Source organism: Amblyomma americanum, chromosome 4 (genome assembly GCF_052857255.1).
Source record: "Amblyomma americanum isolate KBUSLIRL-KWMA chromosome 4, ASM5285725v1, whole genome shotgun sequence".
Classification (NCBI taxonomy): Eukaryota; Metazoa; Arthropoda; class Arachnida; order Ixodida; family Ixodidae; genus Amblyomma; species Amblyomma americanum.
Window position 1 is genome coordinate 144538805 of NC_135500.1, and position 12037 is coordinate 144550841.

A 12037-nucleotide genomic window follows, 5' to 3' on the forward strand; every position below is an offset into this window, starting at 1 on the left:
GCGCGCCCCTCTCCCTCCCCCTTGCCCCGCTGGCGTGGCACCCGGCTGCCTTCCGGTCGGCTCAAACTCCCGGGAGCTCGCAAAGCACGTAACTTACGTTCACCAGCGGTAGCTTTGTTTGATGCCGCAAACAAATAAGTTCAGTCCAACAAGCACGCAATAAATTCGTCGCAGCGCGGATGACCCCAAGCAAGACTGCTTCGTGTTCATGCTTGTTGCCGGCACTGACGTCATGGCTCTTGCCTTGCAGTCGAATAAACGGGATCCTGCTGTACATTACAAGCTGACTACTGACTTAACAGAAACTGGAGTAGTCGGCAGAGGCGAGATAATGTGATTCAGGCGGTTCCTAACAAGGACACCTGCTGATTTCATTGAAAAAAGCACGAAGCCAGAAAAACCTGTATAACACCGTCGAAGCTATTGATCGGTGACTTCCCCTTTCGAATCTCACTCTCATTCTGTATATTACCGTTCCGTAATGCAAGCAGACGCAAATATAATTTCGCTTTTTTATCCTTCCGAATAACCTCTTTTTGGTCTCTTGTTCCTTGTTCCTTCTCAGAAATTCGCTTATTGTGCCGAAACACCGCAACACGAGGCGAACGCACCAGCATAGGTAGGGTTGTTGCAGCGACGAAAAAATGCAAAACTAAGATGAATGTATAGTGATGTGGTAGCTGATTCCTTTTCCTTTTTTTTTAATGAGGATGTGTGAATGGAACTGATTGCATGCACGCGCTGTGCTGCTGAGTCGCTGTTTCAAACCTTCTAATATGACGTTTAATGGGGTACGCTGTTAGCTTCTGTTTTTAGTGTGCGATTTTTGTTCGTATGTTTCTAATCATTCTCTTTTTTTCTTTTCTCGTATGGGATCAGTTAGGTTGGCGGCCTGCCTTGCAGACGGCCAGGCACTGCTCACACCGTTATCTTTCCTTTAACTATTTTGCAGAGACCTATCGTTAACGTTAAACGGCTTCGCAGAATGCTCGCGCGTTGCTCGTGGGTAAAAAACGTCGAGGATGCTGGCGTACCATTGATTAGTTCAGTTTTGAAGGAAAACAAGTGATTGACTTAAAGCAGCTTGTCTCAGACTGGTTGACGAAATGGTACCCAGAATTCTGCTGAGGCGTATTATGAGTACTTAGGCGGGTTTTTTTTTTTTCCTCGGGGTGTGGGGCTGGGGGTTCGGAAAAAGATTTCGCTTCGGGGAAATTTTAGCGGAGAGCCATGGTGCTCTTGACAGAGAGCGGTTCACGCTGCCCACTTCAGGCTAGTTATTTTGCCCCGTGTGATTTTAATAGCTGGCACAGTGTACGAGGACGTAATCTGGTCCTTTCCTTCAAAATACCGCGGGTTCACCGAGTCATCGGTGAATTCCTAGGATTTCGAAACCATTACCATCGCCACTTGGAGAGAAGTGGCAGAAACGGGGGAGTGTCTTGACCTCCCAGGAACATCAACATCATCCTTAATTATTAGCTGCAGGTATTCCTGTTTTCCCGCACAATAATTGTCTTCGGTTGCTGGGTAATGTACAATATTTAATCAATATTCTGGCAACTTTTAATTTGGTTGCGGTATATGAGACTTCCCCGGGCTCATAAGGATACACTGTTAGCATCATCTTCATCGCCATCATCGCGGGAGTCAAAGGCATGTGTCGTTGCAAGATCTTTGCAGTATGATACACGTGAGTACTGGCGCGTTTACCTTTTGGACACTCCGAATGTCCTTAATGTGGATCGGGTTGTGGGCACTTTTTGTAATCATGATGTCATGCGCGCATGACATCATGATGTCATGCGCGCATGAGTAGTAATGTGGGATACATGTGGATCTTGACATGGGGGTGGGTGGGGGGGCCTGGTATGAAGAGAAATTATATCGTTGTCACGTGAGTAGGTGTGATGTCATATTACAGCGTCGTCACGTGACAAGGTTTGATGGCACGTTACATCGCTGTCACATGACCTGGTATGAGGACACACTCACATGACGACATCAATAATTATACTAATTAGCCTGAGCGTTACCAAATTATATTAATTAGCATTGATTAATTGTGTGACGTCATCATCTTCGTCGCGTGACTCGTCGGCGCCATTTCTTGCGGGCACTTTTTTTGCGGATATGACCTTGATTGTGAGCCATCTAATGCTTTCGCGTTAACAAAAGAAGCCGCTCGCTTCTACACAGATATAAATAAAACGTGCCTCTGTTGGTGTACTACAGTCGCAGCTTTTTAAGTGTTTCCGAAGGCAACACAGAGAGGACTAAAAACAGCATTCTTGCTATGCCGGATGGAGCAAGAAAATGGAAATATACTGATATGCATCCGCATAACGGTCGCATTGGGAATTGCATCGACGATAAGTTTCTTTGCAATCGGTAACTATTCTCAAGCCTGAAAAGAGTATCGTGAATACCTCCCCCCTCCTCCCAAAATCTGGTAAATGGTGTAGAAGGGCTGTGTTTGTCAATTGCCGGTTTGTGCGTGAATGAGCGAGAGGCTTCCAATACGAACAAGTACACACGAAGCAGGTTGCCAAATAGTGACACATATAAAGTGCTCACCGGCGTACTGGTGGTAACCGCGTATGGGACACCCCTGCCCGCAGGGCATATACTCTCTGAGGGTTCATCCCAGATTATAAGCTTCTCCTATTGCGTGCACACCAATAGCGTCTGTACACACCTTATTAAATAATACCATCATCATTTTGGCTTTCCTTTCTCACAGGATTCTCAGAATTGTTTTTAACTGAAAAACTTCTTAATCGCTTTTTGTTTTGTTTTCTGTTTGTTTTCTGAGGTCGAGCAGCCGACCTCAACCTCACAATTTCAGGTTGACGTGAGGTTGAGTGAGGTGAGCAGTGGCCTCAGGAAAAGTGAGGTGAGGGCGTCTAAGGAGACCTCAACCTCAACTGATGAGGTTGAGGTTGACTGAGGTCGGCAAATTCTTTTTGAGGTTGAGGTGAGGTTCAGATTTTTGAGGTCAAATGCCCACCTCTGGGTACCGCTCTGCTCATTTACTATAGCAAGTTCGCAAAGCTTGCTACAACGCCGCGTATAGTTCAGTTCACGATCGACCACTTTAACCATTACTGACAAATCGCCGACTAGCAACTGGAATTCTGTTTATGAAGTTACCGCGCATACATGATTTCACTCGATTAAAAACGGTGCAGATACGCTTAAACTAACATACAGCTAAGGCACAAAGACAAAAGGGCAAAAACAGTGAAATACACGCAACTTGTGTCATTTTGTCTTCGCGCCTTGCGCTGTATATTCACCATGCAGAACAAACTAGCCCGTCGACTTGCTCCTGTTCCCTTCCACTGCGTTTCGGAGGAGACCTCGCTTCTCGTCGATGAAAGATAGACTGTTAGGACTGTCGTGTGCAGAACTAACGAAGAGAATGAAAGCCCAAGCTTTCTTACCGAGCTTGAACTTTAGACTATGGTCAATACAAATACCTGTATGCTAAGCTGTTCGTGAGGTGATGTAAAGGCGTAGCCGTCTTTTGGCTGTCATAATCTTGCATGCTCTCCTAGCGATGGCTGCGTCAGTGTGTTGCGTAACATAGTTTCGAAGGCGATTTCTAGTCTGGTTCTGCGCTTAATACAGTGCTAGCACCTCACCCATATCCTAAACTTCCGCATATGCAGTCATAGCTTGCCCCCTTTTCCGAATGACCCAAATTCTGTCAACGACGTTAACAGCTAGCCTGCCTAAAACGAAGTGCTTCCCCTGTTGTGCCCACGCCAAGGAAATATGCAGTGCACTTGGCATACCGTTTATCAGGCAGCTATGTGAACGTCCTCTGCACAGCTGTGTAGCTTCTCCGCGAGTCACACCGAAGTGGCCCAAGAAAACACCGCGACATCGACGCATTGTATCACTCTTGTCCTGCATAGCTCGCAAAAAGATTCATCAATTGATTGCTCATCTCCATGATTGACTAACTGATTTATGTATGGATTTATTGATTAACTGGCTGAATGAATGATTGGCCTGTAGATTTTCTGGCCGATTAACTGTATTACCGGCTGATTGGTTGATTGATTCATTCATTGGTGGACTAACAGATTAAATGGCCGATAGATAGATTGATTGATCGGTTGATTGATTGATTTATTGATCGATTGGTCATTGATTGATTGATTGGTTGGTTGATTCATTCATTCATTGGTGGGCTAACCGATTAAAGGGTCGATTGACCATTGATTGATTGATTCATTCATTCATTCATTGGTGGACTAACAGATTAAATGGTCGATTGACCATTTATTTATTTATTTATTGATCGATTGGCCATTGATTGATTGATTAGTTGATTGATTCATTGGTGGACTAACAGATTAAATGGTCGACTGACCATTGATTGATTGATTGATTGATTGATTGATTGATTGATTGATTGATTGTAATACCTATCCTGAGGACAAAGATGGGCCTCCCGTCGGGGTCCCTGTGCGGCAGGCGCATCTGTCCGTTGGCCTGGTACACGTGGCGCAGCTTGGAGGGCCGCAGCCCCTGGAAGATCTCGGGCGACTCCCTCCGGTGCCGGTAGTAGTTCCGGATGGTGCGGAGGGCCACCTCCACCTTGAACTTCTTGGTGCGAAGGAAGCGCAGCAGGAACTCGTCGTCCATGCGAGAGTGCAGGCTGGGCTCGCCTGCGAAGCAAGGATCGCGTATTAGCCGCCGCTGCCCCAGTCACACTAAGAAAGCGGTGCCCGAGCCCTGCCGCCGTGCCTGCATGGAACGTCCAGAAACGGACTGGTACCAGGTCAATGAGAACGCAGACCCCGTTAAAGCCAAATTTATTTTATCTCCGCATCGAGCAATCGATGCCGGGCGTAGAAAAAACCCTACTCATTAAAAGCAGAAAGAACGGCTTTTCTGTTGCATTTGGGATCGGTTGCATGCTAGTAAGCGTCTCCTGGCACATTAATTCTTGCATACAGCCTAATAAACTATTGGCTCTTTAAAAAAGCACTGTTTGATGTGACCAAGGCAGATACGAGTCGGCTATTGCTCCTACGTTTTGCCCTGCGGACGCCCTTAGTCAGATATGGGTGCTAATTTTTTCTCAAAGGTGACCGACATTAACGTCTGATGCTTTTACACACAGCAAACGGGCAAATAAACCGATGCACCGGCTCAAGTGGCGCTCCGTGCTCGTATCGCGTGCGTACACGCTGGCCCACACTATAGGACGAAAAAAACAGCACTTATTTCGTAGTTATCAGCGAAAGGGGAACGTGTGAAAGCCGAGCTAGCATAGCGCCAACATATATTTGCACATGACTCAACTGAGATACTTGGGCAACGGGGCAACCAATCAGTGGCACACGGAAAGCTAGCCTGAAGTCATAAGACTTGAGGAACCGCTTTATGTGCAGCCAATGCAGTGTATGCGGCTTGTGAGTGCTTCTGTATCCTCGGGGTTTCCATTTCATATTTTCTTCCCTCCATCTTCCTTCCCCTTGTGCAACGTAAACAAAAGGGATTAAGCTTGATTCTTGTGTTGGACTGCGTTAGCAGTATACTAGTCATATTGCGGCGAAGAAGCCATGCTCCGTGAACGCACGTGTCAAGCATCCGCCCCCCCCCCCCCCCCCCCCCGAACCCCTACCAATCCTTCCGGTCACCTCACGGGCACTCACCAGTAAAAATGCATCGCTCACCTTCGAGCTTCTGCACATCGAAGCCTCCAAAAAATTTATCTCCCACCATCCCATCCACCTCCATCCACCTCCAACCATCAACCCTCTCTTCCCTCGAAAAGCGCCACCAACCGCCCACCTCAATCCCCCAGAAGCCTTTGTGGGTTATATGAAGAGAACCCACACTGTCGTGGGCTGTATGAAGTGAAAACATATGTCTTCGTGTTTCACCCCATACACGCTGGTCATAACAAGACAGAATAGGAGCGCGGTAATCGTAAGAAATTGTGCTCCTGACTTAAAATGTCGCACATTCTTCACGCAAACTACGCAGCCCTCCATACATTCTCCCACATCCATGGTTGCGTCAACCCCCGTCGGTACGCACTGCGAAGGCCGATGCGCGCACGTACCCAACGTGCCTGCCCTTGCCGGTAGCTAACGCCCTACCAGTTGATATATCATGTACGTACACATGCCAATTTGAACACTGCCACAGAGTTGCCGTCGTGTGTCGAGCCATGAGAAGAGTTCCAACGTAAGTCGAATGATTGCGCTGTTCAGGTTCCTTCAGTACAGCAGTGATTTATTTTTATTCCTACTCCTGGCAAACAATTTTCACTCGCCTCTTCGTCACTCACGGTATGCGGTAACCACGCTGACTAAAAATAGATATGCAAAGGTGGTATAGACCGTGAAAAACAAAAATCGAGGCTATCGCGTCAAGGCAGACATGCTGCATGACGTCATCTCGAGCTAATGACGACCACACAGCAGCTCACTCACCCTGCAAGAGGTTGCGCAGCTTGATGAGGCAGATCTCCCTCTTGCGCGCGTCCTCGCCGAGCTCCTCTGCGGCCACCTTCTGGAGCTCCTCAGGCAGCGCGCCGCCGAGGCCGCCATCTTGGTTGGGGGGCGCCAGGATGCGAGTGGCCGCCATGCGAACGCGCTGCCTCGGCTGGCTGCGCAAATGACACACACGCGTTAAACGTTCGGCCGCGCTGTCGTGAAGGCATGCAGAACACTTTGAGAGTCACGCACGCTTAATTCTACAGAAATACACATGTGAAGAAAGTTGTTGCAGTTACAAACGATATACGCTGGCTTCAACTGCTGCACAAATGCATGGCCACCGATTGGGCAATAGAAGGACTTGCATCTTTGTTGTTGTTGTTGTTGTTGTTGTTGTGCTCTATAGGTAATTATGACGCGTGTCAACGAAGGGGATTGGCCGAAAAGAGCAGAAATCAAAACCTAACATTACTACGCAACATTTTTTACAATAAAAAAACACAAACGAAACAAACGGCACCAAAACAAAATCAAACATAATGAGAGCTCAGAATGAAGAAGGAAAAGGCGTGTCGTGCAAAAGAAAAAGCCACAGCATGATCGGAGCCTCAGGCGGCACGCGGGCTGATGTGGACTTCTATTACGACCATATTTTCCCTTTCAATGCAAAACATATCATAAACGGTCACCTTGCTCATTACCTAGAGAACTTTCCCCATCACTGTTCTCTCCCCTGACGTCTCCAGGAGCTGCGAGAAGGCGGCGATTGGGACAAATTTGCAGGATCTGACTTGCACCTCTTCCGTCCGTACCATTGATTTTATACCTATATTTTTTGCAGTTTTAGTGCGAAAGCACTATTGGCCTCATAACCCGGAAGATGCCGGTGTGTGGTGAGGCCTCTGAAGTTAGTCACGTGATGCGGGAAATGGCGGGAAATAAGCGAGGTTTTGAATGAGGATGACCTTGGTCAACCTGGAGAAATAAAATAAATGTTGCCGCGACTGGGCTTCGAACCCGCGGCAGCGCGAACAGATCAGCTTCGCTGGCCACTGCACGATAGCATTATGCTATCGCCGCAGTTTTTTTTCTTTATTGCATGGAAGTACACCCACCCTGACCACCCTGACAGGCTTCAAGTCCAACTTAACCAGGTCGCATCACGCAACCCGTCATACACAATCACGCCAGCATCCTGCTCTCACTTTGTGCACGAATCAAAATTCCGGGAGACACACACACGCATCGAGGAAAGGGAGCCAGGCAGGAGGTCGATCTGCGCAGCATATAACCCCCCGCACCATAGCACACTGCTCTCTGAACAGAGACTTCGATGATCATGGCGGCTCTGCGTGATGATCTATCATGCGGCTCTTCCACAGGCTAAAAAGTTCTATGAGCACTAAAAGGCCCCTCACTCCTATGACCAGTGGGCGCGAACAAAATAGGCAAATGAACATTTATCGTCTGTTAAACACAGCTAGGAGGAAAAGGGATGGTTTGCTGTTTTAAAAAAGAAAATCCTTGAAACAAACTGATAAACAAAAAGTACTGAAGACCAGCTCCACCAGCCTCCAGAGGGAAAAACAAATTGCCTCGACGCATAGGTTCCCATTGAGAGCACCACGCTAAAGTGGCAAAAATTCTAGCATTGTCTGTGCCTTTTTCCTTGCATAATGCAACACCTGCATTACATAGATAAGCTTCGAAGCCAAGAAGATATTGCAAATTTGTGCTCGTGCTAATATAGAGAGCTCCAAGCCTGGATTTGTCGCCTTACTAATGAGATCTGAGAATCCCAGTGAGGCCCACTGTTACGATATTGATGCAAGGAAACCCCCCATATACTGTAAATATTCGGAGTCGCACCTGATGCCGCCAAGAGCTTGGTTTAGGATGTGGTACAAAACCAACCGATGCTATCTCCGGAGCCGATAACGCCTCGAGTTCAAGTGCAACATAGTAGCGCGCTATGAATTGTACGTCGTCATATTCATCAATTTCCATCTGTGCGCAAGTCACGAAAGGGAAGGAAACGCGTTTTCGATCGCGCTTTCAGGTACTTGCTGTACGTGGTGTTGCTGTCTACCTGCAAAAACCTGCTTTCGCACAATATTTCGTAGTTAGCAATGCTAAACCACCAGCCAATTTTTTTGGCTCTTGGTTTGGCTCTTCCCAAAATCCTCAGGTATGTATCGTAGCTTATAATCCTTGCACATTGCCTCTCAGTTTTAGTCTCTCTTGAAACTTCAGGAAAACCTCCTTTTTTGTTCCTCGCACTGCGAGAGAAGTCAGTTTTGTCGGGCATCTGGTCATTGTGGTGTCTATTTTAACGAGGTAGCTGAACTCCCAGGTACCTGAGCGATCGGCTCCTAGCAGTACGAGAGAGAGAGAGAGAGAGATGCGCGCAGAATGGGGTGACAGGAAAATCAAGAGCCGAGCATTCACTGACATTTAGTGAAAACATGCTCCCCATATCCGACCGAGCCCCGCCGCGGTGGCTCAGTGGTTAGGGCGCTCGACTACTGATCCGGAGTTCCCGGGTTCGAACCCGACCGCGGCGGATGCGTTTTTATGGAGGAAAAACGCTAAGGCACCCGAGTGCTGTGCGATTCAGTGCACGTTATAAAGATCCCCAGGTGGTCGAAATTATTCCGGAGCCCTCCACTACGGCACCTCTTTCTCTCTTCCACTACCTCGTTTATCCCTTGCCTTACGGCGCGGTTCAGGTGTCCAACGATATATGAGACAGATACTGCGCCATTTCCTTTCCCCCAAAACCAATTATCATCATCATCATCATCATCATCATCATCATCATCATCATCATCATCATCATCATCATCATCATCATTATTATTATTATTATTATTATTATTATTATTATTATTATTATTATTATTATTATTATTATTATTATTATTATTATTATTATTATTATTATCATATCCGACCGAGGTTATACGTCTCCCATTTGTCTGTGTCCCTAGTCTTGTAATTGCTTATCATAGGGGTAACATGCGTAACTTATCCCTCTACTTGCTCTGCCGTGTATGCTGCGTATACCAATGTTGCCGCTTAAAGGATGCATAGTTTTACATGGACATGGCTGCTCTTGAACATTTACGCAACCGAGCTGCGCAATGATGACACAAAATTGGGGGTGGGGTGTATCTGACATGCAAGTCATAGAATTAAGTTATGCATTGAATTTTTTTTAATTTTTATAGATTGAAAACAGGGTAAAAAATGAGCTCAGGCTTGACAGACAAAACGAACAAGCGACAACAGCACCGCGAGCGGTGACGGTGTCCCTTGTTCTGTTGTCTCACTGTAAACACGTCGGCAAAGGCGCAACACGAAATACCAAGCTTGAGGTTCGTGTTGAAAAAAATGTGCCTGCCAAGCATCAAGCTTGCTGCATATCCTCAAAACTGTTTCAAAACAAACAGTTGCTCTCCCAGTCAACAAGACTTTACTAAAGCATAATATTCTGTAAGCCCTGCGTAGCTTGAAAACTCTTGCCCTGAAGTAACTGCGGACCGATTTTGCGTCCACGCCACTGTCTTAGTCAGCCGTTCGACTTTGGCATGTACCGTCCAAGCAGAAAAGACACGTCGCATTCGGAAACGTATGAATCAGCCGCTGAACAACTGTAAAGAAAATCTGTAGCCGGATAATTCTTCACTGCAGCCCGTTCGAAAACTGGAAGGCTGCCCAGCAATCGACGAAGACAGTGCTCGATCGACTTGGCTGTCGGCAAACAAGGCAGTTAGTTGCCGATATCAGGCGTAAATAGTTCCCTTCAATGAACATGGTCAACAATTCCTTCTTTTTCTTCGTTTTCCGTCCCTGGCATAACGATTAGTCGGCATAGAGGGTAGGTCTCGGGTCAAACTTGAATGCGTGTACTTGATGAGCTGGGACTTAAGTGTGTTTGTAGTTCATCTGGAGATGAGTCGATCCAAGAAACTTCACGTGAGTGTCGTTGAGTGTAAAGAAATACTTAGACATTTAACTGCACGATTACGACTTGAAACCTCAAAACTTACTTCCAACCTCGTACCTTTTCAACATCTGCGAGCTCAAACCTTGAACCTCGGACTATCGAGAAGCCGCCAGCAACACACGACCAACCCGTTCGACTGACACCTATCGACTGCCTGATCTATCCTCTTCGTGCGCTCACAAAGCGTTTTCTTCAGCAGGGGTGTCCTTGTGGTTTGAGCATCCGCCTCGTATGCGCAAGGTGCGGTGTTTCTCAGTGGCATCAGTAATCACTAGCTTATCAATAGGTAAAAGCTTTCCCTGGCCAGGTGCTCGACTTCTCCGGAATTCTCAGCAGTTTTTGAATGGGTACAAGCTTCCCCTGGGCTGTTGCCTGGCTTCTCCGGGGTGAAATGTATGAAAAATGTGTCTTTGATCGCACATAGAGCGGACTAAGAACACGTTAGCCACGACCCTCTTAGGCGAAGCTGGCCTTGAGCCGTTAATTATAAATAATCGTCCTTGTCTTCCCGTCCAATTTAGGTTCAGTCAGTCGTACCTGGCTGGTCACGAAATAAGGAAATCTATCTAAAATCCGCGAAACATTCTGCACCGCCACCAGTGAGAATTTATAACCATAGCGGTAACACGCCCATGGGTGCACCCTCCTCAGGGGCACCTCGGTCACATGTCCTCAGGTGGCATTCTCCAGAGCTTACTTACACCCCGGCTCATATATCGCTTAAAGTCACATTCTCTTTGGGCAGCAGATGAACGCGAGAGATTTGAACTACGACGCCGAAGACGATTCCCATTATCACGGAGAAAGTGCCTAACATAATTGCAACACAAGCACCGCTGCGGCTCTTTCGGGAAGCATCCGGAGCGCGTAACGTCAACCCGCGGACCAACACAAACAAAACATGTGGGGTTTAACAGCCCAAAGCTGTACATAAGCTGTATGAGAGACAACGTAATGGAGGGATCGGAATTCATTTCGACAATCTGGGGCTCTTTGCGGTGCACTGGCATCGCACATCATAATGGCGTGTTTCCACGCAAAACTCAAAAGACGCCTGCATGCTGCACTACGTCATTAGAACCCAAAGTGCTTGAAACAATCCCGAGCCCTCCGCTACGGCGCCTCTTTATTCGTTCCTATTATCGCGCCACTTTCATACCTTCTCCTACTTCTTTCACTTCCTACTCACTTCCTTTGATTGACTGACAACTTTATTTATGCCAAAAGGGAAGGGGGCAAGGGGGAGGGTGAGAAGTCCTAGGCTGAGTAGGCCTCCGCTATCCTTTGAAGTCCAATCTAGAATCTTGTCCTGGAGATCAGGCGCTGGGCTGCGTTCGGCAGCCTCCCATTTTGGTGGGGGGTTACGAACGCAGCCCCACATGATGTGGTCGAGGTTTTCTCTGACCGAACAGAAATTACAAGCTGAGGAGAGACTTCCTTTCCTCATGGCGTAGATGAGGTGTGCACCGAGAAATGAGACAGTTACTGCGCCTTTCGTTTCCTTACAACCAATCGCGAACAAACAGATGTGTTCGCCTCGAAAATGCCTGTAGACGTGGCG

At 47.3% G+C, this 12037-nt stretch overlaps 1 protein-coding gene across 3 annotated transcripts in view; it reads right to left on the minus strand.

Annotated features, from left to right (window-relative positions):
• LOC144128472 (alpha-tocopherol transfer protein-like) overlaps positions 1 to 12037 on the minus strand; it is a 50452-nt gene that overhangs the window by 11260 nt on the left and 27155 nt on the right. Inside the window, exons 2-3 of one of the 3 annotated variants that reach the window (XM_077661902.1) lie at positions 6462 to 6624; positions 4440 to 4682 (exon numbers count right to left, since the gene is read on the minus strand). In XM_077661902.1, the coding sequence (XP_077518028.1) occupies positions 4440 to 4682; positions 6462 to 6615 (397 nt within the window). In that variant the 5' untranslated portion in view covers positions 6616 to 6624. Of the gene's footprint in view, positions 1 to 4439; positions 4683 to 6461; positions 6638 to 12037 lie in introns of all 3 variants that reach the window. The other 2 variants (XM_077661901.1, XM_077661900.1) reach the window with 2 other exon arrangements.